At 38.0% G+C, this 20484-nt stretch overlaps 2 protein-coding genes across 6 annotated transcripts in view; both read left to right on the plus strand.

The window, feature by feature from the left end:
- WWC3 (WWC family member 3) overlaps positions 1-10953 on the plus strand; it is a 100094-nt gene extending 89141 nt beyond the window's left edge. For 2 of the 3 annotated variants that reach the window (XM_082772486.1, XM_082772485.1), the window contains exons 16-23: positions 1218-1385; positions 2125-2276; positions 2732-2891; positions 4013-4177; positions 5189-5281; positions 6283-6513; positions 6887-7014; positions 8414-10953. In XM_082772486.1, coding sequence (XP_082628612.1) covers positions 1218-1385; positions 2125-2276; positions 2732-2891; positions 4013-4177; positions 5189-5281; positions 6283-6513; positions 6887-7014; positions 8414-8480 — 1164 coding nt within the window. In that variant the 3' untranslated portion in view covers positions 8481-10953. The remainder of the gene's footprint in view (positions 1-1217; positions 1386-2124; positions 2277-2731; positions 2892-4012; positions 4178-5188; positions 5282-6282; positions 6514-6886; positions 7015-8413) is intronic. The other variant, XM_082772484.1, reaches the window with a different exon arrangement.
- Positions 10954-11672: 719 nt separating this feature from the next.
- Positions 11673-20484, plus strand: part of CLCN4 (chloride voltage-gated channel 4) — a 46751-nt gene continuing 37939 nt past the window's right edge. The window contains exon 1 of one of the 3 annotated variants that reach the window (XM_082780133.1): positions 11673-11704. In XM_082780133.1, the coding sequence (XP_082636259.1) occupies positions 11701-11704 (4 nt within the window). In that variant the 5' untranslated portion in view covers positions 11673-11700. Of the gene's footprint in view, positions 11705-14403; positions 14457-19709; positions 19824-20484 lie in introns of those variants that run through there. The other 2 variants (XM_082780134.1, XM_082780135.1) reach the window with 2 other exon arrangements.

The following is a 20484-nucleotide window of genomic DNA, read 5'->3' on the forward strand; positions in this document are numbered from 1 at the left end:
TAGCAAATATATCAGAACAGGTACATAACAGACCCATCTTGACTTCCTCCTTGTTATAAGCAAGCTCCAAATCTTAAGGTGAAGATAAAATATTTATTAGTCCTATCAGTACTAATCACCATCAAAACAAATTAAAAATTATTTTCTACTCAGGCAGTATTTTGCTTTGTAGCAATAACTTCTTTGGCATGCCTTTTTAGCTGATGAAGAAATACGGTGTATAGGGCAGTGTGAGACATCTTAAAGTTGAAGGATGTTTTCAACATCTGTAACAGAGGAAAACAGATTTTCCCTTTACCCCCCAAAACAAACCCAGCATTTCTTAAATGCTATCCAACTCTGATATAAAAGTGTGTGTTAGATGTTTTGCATTTACTGTGTCAGAAGAAGTAGATAACTAGTAGACATCTCTGTTTGCTATAATAAAGGAAAGGTATTTCTGTTTGGAGCATCCAGTATGCTGATATAAAATGACATTCTTAATAATATGCTGTGTCCCAATATGCCATTCTGTTGTTAGTCTCAAAAAATCTGTTCCCCTGTTGTTCTTTGTACACCTGTTTAAACAGAGCTGCAGGGAACATTCATTTAGGTCAACACGGCTCAGAAATTTCTTATGTGAACACCGTTTGATATAGTAGGCTTACTTTAAAGTTGGGAATTCTTTATAGTGGGAAGCCTCAATTAATTGTAAAGATAGCTTGGAAAGTGGAAAAATGAGATTATGGTCTGCTTGATGAACTTACTATATAAACAGGGGAAAAAAAAATGTTTTATATGACATGTTTTCCCCCTTTGGAGGATGCCTTTGATGACTAGGGAACTGAAAGATAGAATATAGTCCTGTCAAAGGAAAATAGGTTAACTAAAGTAATATTGTTTTAATAATGCTAATTTAAGCAACTGCAGAAATCAGATATGTAATTGAGAGCTTTTAAAATAAAATATTAAGAACTGACGGTGTTAGTCATACTACATCAGTCATAGTAAGTTTGCTTTTCAGTTTCAAAAATGTAATACCCACTCTGATCCTTTCAGGTAGTAAGCAAGAGACAAGAAATTCAGTATCTTAGACAATGTATTTTTTTTTCACATTATAAATGCATTTATAAAAGCCTTTTTTTCCCATTATAAATGAGATACTCCTTAAATGACAAGATGTCTATCCTGCTATGTGTGTTTATCTTATCATGGTGAATATGTTTTGTTGTTTACAGGGTATTGCTCAGATAAACCTGAGTGATTTGGAGAGTTCTGGTGAGATGCAGCTTCACTGGTATTCTGTTCAGATCTTCACTGGTTCAGACCCCCAGAGAGCAAAGAATAAAAACCAGTGTGAAGAAAATATTCCCCGGTCTTCTGGAAATGTAACTACAGTTAAAACGGTATGGATCGGAAAAAGTGATTTGTTTACTTCATTTGACCTGTTGGGTGGTTGGTTGCTTCTGATCTTATCTTGGATACAGTTTGTTTGTGAGGTGCAGAGAAGATTAATTGAACTCTTGTAGTAAGAACTGTAATATAAAAAAAAATAATTAAAAGCCATGTCTGGACAGGTGCTTGAAATACTACTTGTATGTTTGTATGCACGCCTCCAGTTCAACTCACTAAAACTCATTTAAAAAATCTACCACTACACTGGAGGAGGCTGCCAAGAAAGGTTGTGCAGTTTCCATCCTTGGAGGTTTTTCAGCATGCCACTTAGCCCTGGGCAACTTGGTATAATTCTGAAGCTGTCCCCATTTTGAGCAGCATGTCAGACTAGGTGACTTCCAGAGATCTCTTCTCACCTAATTTACTGGATGATGCTGCACTGCATGTTAAAGTCACCCAATCCACAAATGGCTTTGACTCAACTTTTTGGATTCTGAACTGCTGTGTGATGTAACTGTAAAGCATTCACTTTCTGTTTCTGTGTTCACTTTCTAACATTTTCTTTTAAAAGCTGCATTAATGGGACACCAAGTACTTCTTGATTTTTGAGATTCAGGACAGACTTTATTTTTTTTTAGGAACATACATGTACAAGGACCACGGTTTTATTTTATTTTCTCTGAATACTATACATTGAATACAAAGGCTTGTTCAAATGGATTTGTCTGAAGTCAAATTGTTACCTTCTAGGATGCAGTGACAGCCCTGTTAGCCAGGACCACTGCCCAGCTGGAAGCAGTTGAGAGAGAGTTGGCAGAAGAGAGAGTGAAACTGGAGTACACCGAGGAGGAAATCCTGGAGATGGAAAGAAAGGAAGACCAGGCAGAAGCTATATCAGAACGGTAAAAATAGTAGCTCAAATACCTCATCAAACAGCCAAGTACTATTTGCACTGTAATTATGCTCTGAAATACAGCAGGAGAAAGAGCAGATCCTTATGTTGAGATCTGTTCCCTGTTAGTGTTATGGGTATAAAATTGTTTTATCATGTGATGATGTGCAAACAGGAAAAAGCTTAATTTGAATAGCTAGCTGAGTTTATAGGACTTGGAATGTGGGGAGTGGGAAAACATTTCTTTTGGACCAAACATAAGCTTCGTTAGGGAGGCAACTGTAATTTGTGCATCTGCAGAAATGCAAGTGGGATGTGTTCTCCCTTTGTGAATTTTGTATTTCTATTGCAGAAATAATACTCTAAAATGGTAAACTGACCTGGATAATGAAATATACAAATAGAATTCGTAACTTTTTTTTTTTTTTTAATACCTACAAAATCCTTGTAATGTTCTAACTTCAGGAGTTGGCAAGCAGAATCTGTTGACAGTGGATGCAGTAATTGCACCCAGACTAGTCCTCCTTATCCGGAGCCATTTTGCGGGGATTCGTTAGCTGGACACATGTTTGCAACTCCAGCAGGCCAGTACAGTTCTGGAAAAATCCAGCCTCCACCACTAAAGGTAATGAGAAAAGACACTGCAGTATGGAAACTGCCACGATGCCTGGCGCACACAGTGTGTGTTACTGCTGCTTGTTGAGTTTGAGTCCAAACTGATCGGGAGAGAATAGAATCAGAAATGACATTAGCAACCCTATATGAGCACTGTCGTGATGACAGTGGTATGACTTTTGAGTTGCTAAAAATGTCCTCTTTAGGGCAGTGTTTTTGTTTGTTTGTTTACTTGCTAGTAATTTCGGAACTGAACTATTTATTATTTTTTTTTACATCAAAAGGCAAGCTATTTTTACTGCTGCTTTTATATAACTGTGAATATGCACTTGTATAAATGTCTGTATTGACTTGAAATTATAACAAAAAAAATCATGCTCTAATTCCAGTGCTCTTAGAAATTAGAATTGTCGAAGGAATTGTGCTGGAACTGAGGTATTTAAAATCTTTCAAATTCAAGATATGAGACATTGGAAATAATCCTGACAAGCTGAAATCAAGAAGCTTTCATTAAAGTAAAGGAACACTTATTTGTGTTGCCTTCAGGGAAGATTCTGTTTCATATTTTGGAATAAGTTATCTTAAAAGTTTTGATACTATGATAGAGTAGCATGTTTTTTTTTCCTATATTTCCAAATATTTTAGTGTTCTTGTGTCACTGTTTAACAGTCTTTTAGTTCTCTTTCATTGGGTTTCTTCTCTTCATTTGAATTCCTGCAGTTTTAAAGTTGCTTTGTGTTTCAGTCACCTTGGAAGTATGGCTTAGTTTTCTCCTTTAATTGAGGCTGGGAGATCAGGTGGTAGCTTGATTAATGCCCAATTTCTAATGGTGAATGCAGTCTTTGTGCTCTGCAGCTATGATTCATGTTATAACTGCATCTTATAATTGTTACTGTTCCAGGGAAGGCTTCTGAAAAGTAATCTTATAATTTTGAATGACCTAGTTTTAAAACTGCTAAAAATGAAGTGATTCATCCTCCATTCTCAAGGCTCATTAAAACTTTAGCCTATCTAACAAGACAAATTGTTTACTTTTGATATGGTTGAAATGTCTGGCTGGTTTTGATGAGAAAGAGAAAATAAGGAATAATTTAAATAAAGTAAAATAAAATTCCTTCATTGTAATTTTAGGTGGATAAGGAAACTAACACTGAGGATCTGTTTCCTGAAGAAGTTGCTATTCTTCCAAAAGAGAGAACTAGCCGCAGGCCACGGGGTTCTGCTTTTGTTCGCAGTAGCACTATTGTTCGTTCCCAGACCTTCTCGCCTGGAGCACGAAGTCAATATGTTTGCAGAGTGAGTAAGGCTTTAAAGGAAGTTTCGGGGAGAGGCCCCCACACAAGTATTTTCTGTATTTTTGATAACTTCTTCTTAAAACTTGAATTATAAGAACTATATACTACTATTTGATACTAATGAATAATATTTAGGTGAATGTAAATGTTGCACTGGGGAAAAAGTCCCCTGGTTCTTTATCTTTCTGAGTTTAAACCTGTTTGTTTGTTTTGTTTTTGTTTTGTTTTGTTTTGTTTTTTCTTCTTAAATTCAGATTTAAGAACCTACAATAACTTGAATCTTAAACTTTCTTTAACTAGCAATCTTAGATATTGGGCTAGAGTAATTAATTTTATGGAGGTCCAGTGCTGCCTAACGAGGTGTATGAACAGTGAGCTTAGAGGCCTTGTTTAACTTCCGGGTACATAAAAGTTGGATAAAGGGGGACTCAATGCATAATCCTGTAGTTATTGCATAAATATTCTTAGGGCTTTTTTGCTGCTGTTGCGAATGTCAATCATAGGATGCCCATTACAGTGGTATGCGGGGTTCCTGGGTGCACTGGTACAAGTAATTGAGAATCAGCACAATAATTCCAAACTCACGTTGAGTAGTTGCTATGTTCAACTGCAAAAGGTTTATAAGAAGTTTTCTCCCACTATTGCAGACCAATATATTGATACTATTTTTGGTATACTGGTGGAATGCACACAGCTTTAGTTGTACTCTTTCATAAGATGTTGAGAGCTTGAGTTTGAATATGCCATAATGATTTTTAAGCCAAGAATCACCTGGTTTTTGCTCTCTTGTTTGCATTGTATCCAGTGTATCAATGGACCACATCAAATTTTCAATATGCGCACTATTATATATAATTTTTTTATAAATAGTTAAAGGTAAATTTTTTATTTAATTTGCTTAAAACAACACAATTTCATTTTTTTTAAAATAATACATCTTAAAATAAAAAAAATAAAATAAATCTGAATTTAGATGTAAACAACCTTTATTTTCAATATCTTTTCTACTCAGCTGTATCGCAGTGACAGTGACAGCTCAACTTTGCCAAGGAAGTCACCTTTTGTCCGGAATACCTTGGAGAGGCGTACTCTACGGTATAAGCAGGTATAGCTAGGAAATCTTTTTTTTACTTAAGTTGCTAGAACAGTGGCACTGGTAGACATCTAAAGCTTTGGTATAAACGTAAACTGTGATGTTTTTAGGAAATATATGAGTGTTCTGTTATGTAATTAGTGTGAGGGGTTGTTTTGTTTCTTTTTATTTTTTAAGCTGAAAGACACAGAAGTGAAATACTGTTGTGAACAATTGCTGAGGAAAAAACAAGGTGTGGCAGACAACAACTAGCCACTGGATTTGTATTGATTTAGATGTAAACTTTGTTAAATCTTTAAAATCTAGTTTATGATGCAGGGTGCAGGCCTGCAGAAGTGTGAATAGTGGGAAAACATCTTGCTACCCTCCCATGCAGCCTACAAACAGCAGTATTTGAGGAATAAATAGGTTAAGTTCTCCTTTTTCTTCCCACCCTGCAGAACAGGTGGGTAGAGAAGGACAGGTAAGGTGTTACCTGTAGATAAATCATGTAGGTAAACGTCATATGGTTTAGCCTGGTAAGCAGAAGTTAATCTCTTGTTTATGTATGTAAGTAGACGAACATGCCTCCCATTTTGTTTTGGAACATATCTAAAAGCCAATACTGAATAAATTTCATTAAGGGAAATCTGTTGCACTGTGCACTGTTTTCTAGCATCGTGATTCAGTTATGAGTTCTTCGTGTTATATCCCTTTTATTGTCATCATTACGTAAGAGTTCAGTCCATAAAATTAAATTAGTTAATTATTTATAAGCTAAGAGTAGACTGTAAAGGAATGTAGTAAAAAGTATTAATTGAACAAAGCTGTGTTTTGTACAGAAAACCCTTACAGCTAGTTAACCTTTCACTATGGGGTACAAATAACCTCTCTAAAACTGTGTCAAAAAAAAAAACACTTTTTGTAGAGTACATAAATAAAATAAAATGCATGCCCTTTGTAGCTAAAAATAGGCCAGTATACCATGTTGAGAATAACATTCTGTGCATTTTATTTGAATCCAAATAATTCAGCAGTCCTGCAGATCATCTTTGGCTGAGCTTATGGCAAGAACGTCCTTAGACCTGGAGCTGGATCTCCAGGCATCCCGAACTAGACAGAGACAGCTGAATGAGGAGATATGTGTCTTAAGAGAGTTGAGACAGCGTCTGGAAGATGCTCAACTCAGAGGGCAGACAGATCTACCCCACTGGGTCCTTCGGGATGAGCGATTCCGAAATTTGTTGAAGGAAGCAGAGAGGCAGGTAAGTTAACATTAGATGAGTAGTCAACATTTTCAGAAACTTCTCATTTCAAAACTTTTTGATTGTAGAAAAATCTCTAAGGAGCTTTTTTTTTTTTTTTTTTTTTTTTTTTTTTACAAAATTTCAAAATAACTAGAGTTGCTTCCATATATAGATTAAGAAATTAAACAATAGTATCAGTCTCCTTCATTTATATTCATTCATTTATATTCATTCTCCTTCATTTACATTTATGATCTTAGTTATTTAAGATAATATACTGGTGTGGTTTTACTGGGATGAGTGGTAACAATCCACCATTTTAACCTGGGTAGTCTTGTGTTGTATTTATTCACATGATAACTTTTGGCATTATATTTTTTCTCATTTTCAGACAAGACAGACCAAATATGAACATCACCAAGAACAAGCAGCTGAAAAGATGCTAAAGAAAGCGTCAAAAGAAATCTACCAGTTGCGTGGGCAAAATCAGAAGGAGCCTATTCAGGTGCAGACTTTTAGGTAAGTGGTAATGTGTACTGAACTAGTGTAACAATAGTTCATTATGTAGGTTAAAGGTCTCTGAAACATTTAGCTAAAATACTGTGTGTCTTGTATATAACCAGTAATTTTTAACCACATACTGATTTGGGCACATGAGTTTCCTTTGAATCACTTGTAGTACAAAGAGGCAGAGATATGGTAAAGTTGGAGTGTTACAATTGTAAAACACATGAGGAAAAAAATTCTTCAAGTGTACACAACATACCTTTAGGTGATTCTTTCAACTTAGCCTAGTTACTATTAAGTTCAGATGATTTGTCAGGTCTTCAGTGCTAGCCTGTAGGCCTACATAGTTTGTTTAGTGTAATACATATGCATTACTAGGAACACTCTCTCCCTGAAAATTACTCAGTAATATTCCAGCTTTCTTTTAAGCCTCTTCTATGTGTTTTATTTCCTGTTTCATCTGTGTTTGCATAGTATGTGTCCTCTCTTAGCTTTAGTTTGTGTACAGGTGCCATTGATAATGGGCATTTCACAGGAAGATTTTATTACTTTAGCATTATTTTTTTCCTTTTTTTTTTTTTTTTTTTTAGTAGAATAACATTAGGAGTAAGGAATGAAGAAATACTAGTGCAGTGTAGCTGCGGGGGAAAGCTCAGCTACAATTTTATATTCTGCTGTAAGTGTTCCGATTTTTAGAAGTTGTTTGCAGGGCATACTTAAATAAAATGCAAAAGTTGTCTATCCTTTAATGAACTGTATTGGAAAGGGAAAGGTCTTCCTCACAGATGTGGAGAGGAAATAAGAGGAATAAAAATTCTAGCATTGCTTTTGCATCTTGTATTTCTGTTAATAGAACAGGATTCATTTGCTTTGGCTACTGAGATAAAATTATGTGGGGAATTGATGAGATGAGAGAGATGCAGTAAAATGAATCAAATGATAACTTGCTTGTTTAAATTCTTGCCCCTTGTACGCACACATCCATTTCTTATGACAGTTAAAGAATATTGCTTCTCAATAAAGAAGCAAAAAGATGAAAATGCCATCAGTTTTGTTGTTCTAGGCACTATTGAAAAATGTAGAAGGTGAACTTTGCATTGCAGAGGGGACTTAACGCAGGGCTAGTCCCGTGAAACCTTTTTACAGTGAACTATAATTGATGTCCAATAAGTTGTATAAAGCTGCCACCTAAATTTTCAAAAACAGTAGTTGTGTTCAAGGGAGTGCCTCCAAAAGCATGCAGTGAGGAGTTGTTTCTCATATTCACGTAATCCCACAGTTCAACGTGTAACAAATAATAACCACTAATCAGAGTAAAAAAAATGATGTTCTTGCAGGGGTGTGGGATATATTTAATTTTATTTTATTTGAGGCATATATTTGACTTTCTTTTCATCTTTTTTGGTCACAGAGAGAAGATAGCATTTTTTACAAGACCAAGGATTAACATACCTCCTCTGCCAGCTGATGATGTATGACATGTTGCATTGTAAACATGAAGTATTTATCGCTTTTATTTTAATGAAGTTATTAGATTAGCCAAGTTTCTTTAAAAAAAAAAAAAAAAAAAGTGCAAAAGCTAATATACACGTTTTGTAAAAAATAAAAAAGTAAAAAAAGTAAAAGTAAACAAAACCATATATATAAATATATATACATATATATATTTTATAATAGCGACTGCAACAAGGCTTGGTTTTTCCTTGTTGTGAAATTGACATCTCTGAAGACAACTTATTTTATAAAAGATCGACTATCCTGTTAAGAGCGTGTACAGTTTTTATGCTGTTTTATTTGACTTAAAGGCTGGAAGACAGAAACAAAGTGAGTTCAGGCAAATTCACTGTAGTGTAATTTATTTATAGTGCCTTTTTTCCTTGAAGGAAAATACCTACTTTAAGATGTATTTTAAGACTGAAATTTTGTTCTTCAGTATTTGTCATACAGTAGAATGGAACCATTGAGCTGGTTTTGTTTCTGATACCTGAAATGAAAATACTGTGTTCTAAAATTGTCACTTTTTTCAGCTTTATTATCTGTAGCTTATTATGTATATTGTATCCTTTAGCACTGTCTGTGTTATAGCAAAATATTATCACCTGCAATGTGTTTAACACTGATTAGAAGTGATGTTAAACATTGCAGAATTCATTTGCATGTTCTTACTGTGCACTAATAGATTGTTTTCATTTCAGTTTTGTCTAAAATATCTTTATATTCTTAACTAGATTCTCAATTTAAACGGAGGAAGGAAAAGGGTGACAGGTCTTTGTTTTGCTATTTAAGGGAAAGGTAGTTAAAAGAGCACTGTGAGCTAGCTGTGTGGAAAAACTGCTAAAGGAATATAGCAACTTCTACAGTTTTAAAGATTCTGATCTGATTCAGGAAAACACATGCTAATTTCAGAAAGCAGCTGCAATAAGTAAGGGTGCTTAAGCACATGTTAATCCTAATGGATTTGCTGTGAGGTTACTACATGTGAGTTCTGTTGTACAGTGACACTTTCCAGAAAGGAGGTGTATAATTCTGGAAGATATAGATCACTTGATTGATAGTTGGACCAGCAGAAATGTGGTGAGAAATACTTTTCTTGTAACCATTCATTGTAACGAAAGACTGTCACCCTAAATTCCCGAGAATGCCAGTTTTGTGTCCTTGCATCCTGCAAGTATGTAAAAATACTTCTTTACTAAGCTACTATAATAGTTTCTCATATTTTTCTAATTATACCTACACAGAGAGGTGCCCAACACAAGACTAACTTCGCAAATTGCTGGAATTGCTTAGAAGGATGATCATGATGTCTTTTCATTATGCCCAGGTCAAATTGACTCCAAATTTTTATATGTCAGGAAACCAAAGCAACAGTCAAAAACTAAACTTATCAAAACCTCTGACCAATGGGAATATTTTAAAATATTTTGTAAGTCGTCTATGTGAGTTTCAAGAGCTTATAATCTGTTAGTTTGTCAAAGATCAGGAAAACCTGAAAGTGAAACTGAATTGCTTTTATTTGTCCAGGCTGAGACCAAAAATACTGGAGGGGATGGGGTGGGGGCTGGTAAAAGACATTTTAAGCAAAGACATTTAATTTTAAGCTACTACAGGCCTGGTATAGCCTGTAATCATTACAGACATCAAGTGATCTGGTGGTGTAGCAATACGTATGAAATTAAAGTATGGTTAGCGTTTATCATGCTAACCATTCTGAAGTCTCTCTTTTTGCCAGTTAAGTTTTGATGGGTGTATATTGGGTTCCTTGGGCTGAACTAGAGCTATTCAGAAACTATGCAGATAAAAGCCAAGTAAATCATGTAAGAAATTGCTAGTGCTTGGGTAAAAGTCTAGGGACAGCAAGCTTTCAAGTGCTTGTTACTTGAAAAGATCAGTTGGTCGGAATTTCACGTCTCATGTTCAGTGGAGACCCTTACATAGTAGTATTTATCCAAAGTTACCATGTGGTGATACCAGAAATACTTGCTGTGTACTAAGAATAGACAACACTCTGTTTTCATGAGGGTGTTCCAGTCCTGGAAGAGCTTGCCCAGAGAGGTTATGAGATCTCTGCCCATGGAGGTGTTGCGGATTTGACTGGGCATGGCCCAGAGCAGCTTGGTTGTGTTAAACCTGCTTTGAGCAGGGGCTGCCATAGGGACCTCGCTTCCACCCTAAATTGTTCTGTGACTGTGTAACAAAGGGGCAATGTCTGGTGGCTTACCTCTTAGGAGGGGGTTCAGCTGGTGTTTTTAATTAGTGACTGCTTGGAGACATCGTCAGTTTATCTTGTGAGTCCGTGATTCTGACTGCTGTAATGAGTTCTGTCTTGATGTGGTAATGAGTTATCATAGTCAGTATTCATCTCTCTCGTTTTTGTCACAGTTCTGTATGATTGTGTCATTTTTGTATTATTTGAAAGTATTTCTTCTATAAAATAAAATAATTTGCCATAAACAGAAAGAGAGTTTTGTTTAATGTCACAGAAGAAGACATTGTTGCAGTGGTTTATATTTGCCACACTGATGATGCTTTCATGAAGAAATTTTATATTTTGTAAAACAGTGTATGTAATGAATTTTCAAATAAAAAAGAGGAAATCTGTGAAGTTAGGGATTCTAGAGAGGTTGCATTGAAGACCTGAAATGGATACAGAGTGTAAGGAATGGCAGGTATGTTCTCCCACGTGCTTATTGCTCATGATAAGCCGACAGCTGTATCTGAGGCTCCTAGCTGAATATTCTAGGAATTCACGGGTAGCTCCTTATGACACATTGAACTGTTTTTTGTTTTTTGTTTGTTTGTTTGTTTTTTTTCTAGCAGAAGTTTGTACTTTGTAGATTAGTATTCAAAATAAATTGACAGCGTTATTTCTGTAGTATCTTTATAACCAATCCCAAGCTGAAAACCACTGGAAAAAATACAAGTTAATGTTAGTAGGCAGAACTTCACTGCTTCTTTCACAAAGGAAAGTTAGACCTTAATATTTATAGAAAGGCCATTTTTTGGTTTCTCCTTGCAGCCCTAAGCTGCCAGGAGCATGGGCAAATTTGTAGTACTGACACTTGACACCTTTCTCATCCAGTATTTGCAAGGCGTTAAGGGTATGACACAGTTTAGGTTATTTTTAAAATGGTCTGCTTGAAATAGTCATTTGGAATACCAACTGTCTCGCTACCATCAAGATCAACAACAAAAGCTATAATGGGTAGGTTGGTATGAATTTTCTGATATAAACATGAAATCTTATATGTGTTTCTTGCTGTGATTCTTGTAAGCACTTTGCAAGACTTCAAGGTAAGTGTTGTATAAAATGAACAAATGTTTTTTAGGAATCAAATGAACTATGTATTTTGCATCCATTCTCAGCAGAATGCAAATCTAAAATTTGAATTATGTTTTTAGTTTGGAGGAGGGTATTTTACTGCTTGTATTGAATCTAATCTCCTTTTTAACTATAGAGTCATAGGTCTATGAGAGGAGGAAAAATATATTTACAGAGGGACTTAAGAAACTACAGGCTAGAAAAAGCAAGAACAATCTTTTCTAAAAACATGATGTGAACAGTATTTTCTTTCCTCTGAGATTGCTTGATTGACCAAGTATAAATGAAAGAAAATACCAAAGAGTCAAATCGAATTGATTTTGGAATCTATGTATATAAGCGATTTGCTTGTACTGTGGAAAATCTCAATATTCTTGGGAATTAAAAGCTTCTCAGAAGCTGTTTCTGGTTTATTATAACTTTTCAAAATCTCTCAAATTTGAACATACCTGGCTTATAGAATCACATATTCTACTGTGAATCAGTTATTCTGTCCCTGTAGTGTGCAGCTGGATCATCCAACTAAAAAAATAGACATTCAGGAAGAGACTCAGTGAGTTTACCTGTGGTAACAGACAAGAAAATTAGGAAGTGAATTTAGGAAAATTTGTCCAGGAAGAAATGGGAGATTGAGAGCCTTGTGCTTGTTTTTTTCATAGCACAGAATTGCTATCCTGTGTTTAGGATGTGGTACTTACATTCTGTTAATGTGTCTTATGGCACGGAACTTTCCAGGTATAGATGGTTGTGTCTGACTGATTCAATTCAAACTGCTTGCTGTTTTCCTTACTTCTGTTTCATAAAGCAATTAAGGAAAATTGCAGATACTTTATCAAGAAACTAAATTAAATACTCTGTGTTGGTTTAACTTCCTCCACAGGATTCAATTGGCATATTAATATTGATTTTAATGGGCTTAAAGAACAGATGCTGGCAAGAAGTTAGGCCTTTCCTCCCATCACTTTTCCTCACTTTACTGATGTGGTTATGGTAGCTCTGCAGCTATTAGTGATTCATGAACGATAGGGAAATGCGATCTGCACTACTGTGTGTAAAGGGCATAATCAAATCTCTTTCCTAAAGGCATGCTCCAGAAAAGTGTAGGAATTGCAGGTGAAGCAAATCAAGTGCTCAGATTTCACAATAAAATTGAAAATGTGTAACTTCCGTTTGGGTAATCCATATCAGAAATAAGGGGTACTGGAGCTCCCTTCAGCTTACAGACAAGATCTGGAGGTGCTGTGTAGCCATTTTGAAAAGGTTTTGTACACTGTGTACCAACCAGCTTGCTTTGTTGGGCCAAACTGTCTGCTTAGAGCATCCAAAAAAAATTGTCCAAACGCACTGGTACAAAAAGGTCTTCCAAACTGTGCTCTGTGGCCTTTGAAGTTGGTGGAAGCCACGCGTGTGCCTTCAATGACTCATGGATGTTTTCATGTGTACCTGTACAAGATCTCCCTCTAGCTAGCTGTTGTGCTTGCTTAGTAATACAAAGCACAACTTGCATACCCTTAAGGGTAAAAACCAGTCTGCACCATGTTCAAATAAGAGACAATAAGCAGTGGAAGGTGAATGTCTTGAAATAAAGCATAACATTGCATGCACACAAACTTGCTTATTTGTATTCTGTCTTAATAAAGAACAGTTATAACCACGGTGTTGCAGAGCATGATCCTAGTGGGGCATGTGAAATCTGTACAATCAACTTTCGAAATTACTATTTTGTAGTAGAACTTGAATACATTGTACAGTATAACAAAAGTGTATGTGTGTGTATATATATATATATATATATATATGGTTCTCAGTTGCAATACATAGTTAATCAAAATGTGAAAGTGGAGATAATTGCTTTATTATAATATTTGATGGGGGAAAAAAAAAGTAGAAGTTTCGAAAAAGGAAAACTAGGCTGGCAAATAGGAGATCTTTCAAGCAGTAGCAGTTGCATTGAAGAAAAGGCAGAAGGCTGTAAATGAGGTTATTTAATGGATGAATGGGGTGGAGAATGAGGAAGTGAAGGTAACAGAGGAACAGAACCTTTGAGGTAATCTTGCAAAACTCAGATATGACCCAGAAGTTGGAGGGAAGTCAATCTGGATAAGCTTGAAGTGGAATACAGGGAGAAGGAAAAATGCAAGGGATGGTGAAATTGTGGTTTGTCTCACTTCCAAGCTGCTGTGATTACATATTTCATACAGATTAAAGAAGATAATTATGGCACCTGGGCACTGCTGCAGAGTAGGTAGGAATAAATCTTAATTCGCACACGGTATACTTACAGTGCTTTTTCCTCTTGAAAAAAATGTGATTGTTACTGCTGTTGCAACAAAATCCATGAACTCTCTTTAAAAAAAATAAAAGGCTCAGGTGAGGGGGGAAAAAAAGGCACCAGATGATCTAATGGCTGCAGAAATATGTAAGGAAGGATAAAGAAGCTTGCAGTTTAATCCTGCAGGATTACAGAGCAGTCTCTTTCCAGCCCAGTCTCCTATCAGAAATCCTATAGACGGAGGATGCAGTCACATGATTGTTACTGCTTCCTCCCCATGACATCATTGCTTTGCAGCCATACCACCAAAGAAAGGATGCTATTAAAATCTTTGGGTCTGAGCTAAATGATGTTGCATTGCAGGTAAGCAACGTTAATTCTTCGAAAAAAATAGTTTGCCAGCTGCTCGTGTGCTGCCGTCCTGGAGCTGCAGCTCTGTTAGGCAGGGTTTTCACTGGAAAAGAAAGCAGAACGGTTTCTCTGTGAGCAGAGGGTTTGCAGGTGCAGAGGCTGCTTGCTGGCTCTGTGCTGGTCTTCCGGCTGACATCCCCAGCAGAAAGGCTGCCAGCTGGAGCTTTAAAGCTGAAGAAGGCCCTTTGTCCCTGCATCTTGCTATGGCTCCTTCGTGTGTCTGCTGAACTCTGTATTTGCGTGAGCAGCCATCATCATCCAGCCCTGTGGAGGGAGAGAGAGCAGCAATACTGTCTTGGTTGCATTCCCCGTTTCGTGGGATTTTTGGTTTTGTTTCGCTTAGTTTTTAACCCTGCATGCCTAAAAAAAGTTATTACAGACAGAGATGTGTCTACGCTTTAAAAGGAATGAGGATTAACTTGTTCAGGGGGTTAACAGATGTATTTGGGGAAAGAGGCTTTTCCTTTTTTAATTTTTGCTGACGTGGTTTGAAAGTACCTAGTCCAGCAGGTTTCCCGCATAATTTGCTGTAGCGTAGGATAGGTTTTGTTTGTCATCCAAAATAAACATGAAAAAATATTCTCCCAAAAAGACAGAGGAGATGACAAGCAGATTTTTGCTTCTTACACAAACTGCCAATCCTCGAAAGGCTGAAAAATCCTTGCTAAATGGATTTTTCGGACAGTGGGTATTTATGTAGCAAAGTCCAAAGTCTGTTTTCTTTTCCTAGTGTGGGTGTTTAATTATGCACTCCATAAAACTTATGGAAGACATATATTTTCAGATTAAAAATGTTGACTTTACTCTTCTGTGGCTTTTTTAATTCTGGTTTGATTTTTTTAAAAAATATATTTTAGGTTATTTGCAGTGCATTATTATTTTTCTTAGTTTAATACAAATGCTACAATGAAAGAAGCTAATTTTTGAGCTTATACTAGTCAAAAAAGTAAAACTGCATTCCCCCCCCCCATTTTTTAAGTGTTCTGATAAATATTTTGTGCCTTTGCCAGAGAATGGAGGATGACTCAGCTGCAGCTTCATCAGGCAGATAGTCAGGTGACTTTTCATTCCTAGTATGCAGGAAGTTTTCTTATTTGTCAAAATCCTGTTCTTTGTTCAAATATTTTTTTCCCACTATTGAAAATTCTGAGAATTTGGCATGTCTAGGGTCTCTGTATGCACACCCAAACACTCGTGGAGGAGATTTTGGATCTCCTGTGGTAAAGTTAACTAGGCTATATGCCTTAGGGAAAGGCGGTCTGAAGTGACGATATATGCAGTCATATCAGGGTTAGAAAACATGGAAGAAAAAAAATTATAGAACCAAAACCAACAACAAAACACAACCAAAGCCAGCAGTAGTAATGAAGTATTTAAAACAATGAAGTAAGAAAGGACAACAGTTTTTCAAAATGGAAAGCTCTAAATTTTTTTTTTTTCAGCCAAACCTCTGTTTTTACATGATCTTGGTTCAAAAGCAATACAAATACAAACCTGTCATTTTATGAGATCACAGTGAAGACTGTATCTTGATGGCACTAGTACTGAATTTCCTCTTTTAAGTTCCTCTGAAGCATCAGGAGAAGTCTTGTGTCAATTCTTCCTACCTAGCACTTAAAGTACACCAAACTCCTCTCTTGCTCACCGTGCGTGCAGGGACTTGGCTCTTTGCCCACATGAAGTACACACCAGGGCTGCCACACACAGATTCTATGGACACAATGTGCTTTTGCCTTTTTTTTTTTTTTTTTTTTTTTTTTTTTTTTGTCCCCAGCCTGGATCATATTTGAGTCCTGGTCTCCTGATTTGAGTCAGGTGTTTTTCATGCAACAAAAGATGTGATACCAGCCTAAATGTATGCTGGAATAACTCAGAAATGAAGGATTTGAGTCCTTTAACAGCTATTTAGTGTAAAACTGTGACCCTGCAAATATCCCTGGTTGGAGTGTTTTGCTCTCCTGGGCCGGTTGCATTTCACTCAGGGCACCTACCCCATCTGGTTTCTGGTGGTGCCCATCTCCCTGCCAAAGGACGTAGCGGCCCAGGCCTTTTAAACCAGGACTGGAGGAAGTCCCATGGATGGTGTTGGATGGTCTGCCTGCAGAAAACAGGCAGGGAAACAGGGGCAGTTTGTAGACTAGGAGTCTAATGTGTTTCTCAGCATATATGCATATATACACTAAAGGTAATGGATTTACTCAGATTTCTTCCTTTCTAGCCCAGAAGAAGCAAAAATCACACACGACCCACAGTTGATGCTAAAAGAGAAATTCTGGCAGGGTGACTGTAGGTTACTATTCCTAAAGCGCTTCTAACATGCTGCACTAGAAAATTGTCACAAGGGCGGGCCTTTCCTTTCTTGCAGGTGGGGGAACTCAGGGGTATGAAGTCACCTTTCTGTAAATGCACAGCTGACCAGCATCAATTGCAGCAATGCCAACCACTGCCCTCAGAAAAACATGACCCTCCATCTGTATGAGTGACTCACTCAAATCATGAGAAGTGACATGGTAGAACAGATTAATGGCTTTTCTACTGCAGGTTTACCAGCTTTATTTCAAGCTGAGGGCTCAGAAAGGTTTTTAGTGAGAGGTGCATTTAATGCTGCTACACTCACCATTTAAGGGGAGAGCCTTTTAGTGCAACTCTCTTCTCTCTGTATTTATTTTTTTTTACCCTGAAATCCATGTTTTCCCTCTTAATGCTGTCGTTTTCTGACTGAGGAGACAAAAGGCAGCACTGCAGACCAAAACCTGGTGCTGCAAAGCTTGCTGAACTCCCCTGAAGCCCCTGAACCTCCAGCTCTGTTTTTGAGTTCGGTGGCAGCAAATCAGCTGCTCCAAGAGGAAAACTCACCCTGTTTTGTGAGTAAGGGGACTAGAGGAAAAGCAAAAAAAGAAGCTATGCATGCTGGTAGCCTGATTGCCAGTTCTCCTCCCTCCTGAATTTTAGTTTCTTACCAACGATGCTGAAGGATTTCTGAATTTTATCTAATCAAACCTTGCTTTCTTCAAGAAGTAAAGGCATGCTGGTTCTTGAAGGCCCACAGGGCTCATCTGCTGCTGGCGTGTCAGTGGAGGGGCATCCTTTAATAAAGCTGTCGCAGCTTGGTTTGTGAAAGGTGGACCATCACGCCCCATAGCCAACAGTGTTTTGCTCATGCTGTTTCCACAGCCTCAAGATCAATGGTAGCAACTACATTTTTTGGAGGGACTGTTCAGGCTTGCTCAAAATAACAGAGAAGTGCATTTAGCATTATTTTTCTCAATATGGAGCCTATTTTGAGCTATGTGAGTGCTAAAATTCCACTTGGCAGTTGTGGGGAAAGAGCTGGGCTTTCCCCCGCCCCTCTCTCCTGACATAACTCAGCAGCTGAACTAATTTTGGTCAAACTTTCCAAGAAACCTCGAGTGGAGACCAGACACCTGATATTTCATCCTGAAAGGAATTTGCTTCCAAAGGGAGACCTGCTCTGGGAGGGGGAGCAGGGGGCAGGCTAGGCGTGCAAGCCTCTTGATACTGAGGAAAAGCACTGTCACCTAGGGACCTCCTGAGAGAAGAAAGGGAGTCAGGCCTCTCACCCTGTGGCTGCTATGCCCCCCACCAAAGGGTCTCAGTGCCCTGGTCATTTGTCCTTAGCTCCAACCCTGCTGTGGGGCACATGGGGTGCTCAAGCCTCCAAGCAGGCCATGCTGCCCTATGCATCAGGACCCCTTGCTGTGCCTCACCTCGCCTCACCTGCCCCGTGTTCCCAGCCAGCACCAATATTGCTGCTGTGCTCACGCCCTTTGCACGTGTGGTGGTTGAGGGCGAATGTTTGGAGACTGTGGTTCAGTCTGGAGGAGCCTTTTGTGCCTTCAGTTTTCCACCACTTATCCCAAATGTTTCCCCCGTGCCTTCCAGGCCCTCTCCCCTGTGATCTACTGCCCTGTGTTTTTTAAGCTCTGCTGCGGCTTCATAATTTTTTCCGTAGAGGTTACTCAGGGTAAAGCTACACTTCAAAGATTGACTCTATTTAGCTTGCCCACACTATCATAGCAGGAAACTCCTTAATGTGTGGTGATGGGGCCATACAGTAACATACTGCAGTATTTTAAAGTCATGTTCCAGATACTGCAGCCAGTCTGCTCTTGTGCTGTGGGAGATGGCAGGCTTGTGCTGTATAATTTACACGTATACAGGGGCTGAGCCATTAATCCTTGCATTATAAGAGAAGGATTTGCCAATTTCATTATCCCTCTGTACTTTCCTAATTTAACTTCTCTCTGCTTTTCTTTTTTTTTTTCTTTTTTTCTTTTTTTTTGGTGCCATATTATGTTTCCAGAAAGGCCTGTGACTAGGTTCAGCATTTTCTTATTTTTGCAGAGACAGTTCCTTGCTCTGGTCCAAGGCCATCTCAATGTTTTTTAAACACTATTGTTAAGGTCAATAGATCATCTTACTCAGTCTGAGGCTTTTAAGATGAATAGTCTTAAATTGGTCATGGATGTTTGTAAGCCTGCAGAAAACTGCACATTTAACTTGCCAGTGATTAAGTCTGCTTTTGCTGTAAACAGCTTCCTTGTAAACTCATCACCCAGCAGCATCTTACTTTCTGTTTAGTGGAATGCTTTGTAACTGTTTACCTCCTTCTACATCTTATAGGGTGCAATGTCACATTGGTGTTCCTAGGTTGTCTTCCAGGCAGCACCCATCCTGCTTGGCCTTCTTGGCTGCAGGCTAAGTAAAATGTATTTTCTCACTGCTCCTCAAAAGGCATATGTCCCTGATCATCTTGCTGTATTTCTCATTCATCTCTTTCCAGGTGACCTCATAATAATCATGCTTGCTGGCTTTCTGTGCTCTCAGGCCTATTTTCTCCTGCCAGGCAGTCCTGAAGACCTGTAGTATGCCTGTGCTCTGCTCTGGGATCCATTTCCTGCAGCGTGGGCCCCCACCTATGTCCTCTTACAGCTCTTCCTGAACACTGACTTCTTCAGCTTGCTCTGCAAGCAGCAGTGACCTCCTGATTACCTGGATTCAGGGACTGGGTGGGAAGTGCTCAGTTTCCATCTATTACTAAATCTAAATCCCTTGGGACAGAGGGTACATGGCTATTGGCAGAGCACCTAGCTCTCAAGATGAGATGCCTGTGTTTGACTGGTTACATTGAGCAGTCTGTGACAAGAAGTGTTAATGTCCATGAATCTGGGGCACCGTGCTTGGCTTCTTTGGGCTTTCAGTATTAGGAATGGTCAATAAAGATAGCAAGACCATGGAGAGTGGCAAATCATCTATCAATGCAAAAGAGTTTTGTGATGACTGCCATTTGGTAAACCAGTAAGACTGCATTGTTCATAATCAAAGTCCCAGAGATTTTCACAGTCCCCACTCTTTGTGCAGTGCATGCTGTAATATCACATAACATCAGCACAGCTAACTACACCAAGCATTCAAATCAGTAGTGTGTTCAGTTCTGATGGAGTCTAGATTTAACAGGCCTCGAATCATTTCAAAAGCATCATGTCTGCAGTAGGACCCTCCCTACTTTCTATGTATGTATGTTTATTTGTATCAGAGCATAGAAAAGCCATGAGTTGTACCATATTCTGCTTTCATGTGTTGGCTAGCTCATGCCACATTTGGAAGAGATGGAATAGATGATGCTTTAGATGCCCAGGAAAAGTCGCTCCAAACAAATACAAATTGAGGAACTTACAATAGGCTTTTAGGCTTCTGCTTTCTTCCACCAGCCTCTTGGCAGATCCACTTCTTCCTTATACTACAGCAGAGGAACTGAGAGAAGTATGCTTTGTTGTTTGCATAGTCACATTCCACATAGCCAGCCCCAGACTACTCTCTTCACAGAAAACAGCATAAATATGAAAGCGTGTAGGTGAACGTTCATCTGCTAGAAATATTTAGTATCAGTTCACTGATACAGCTCTTCTAGCTGTGACTTTAAGATTTGCACATGCTGTAATAGTGCTGCAAAGGTCAG

Source organism: Aythya marila, assembly GCF_965140915.1.
Source record: "Aythya marila genome assembly, chromosome: 1".
Taxonomy (NCBI): Eukaryota; Metazoa; Chordata; class Aves; order Anseriformes; family Anatidae; genus Aythya; species Aythya marila.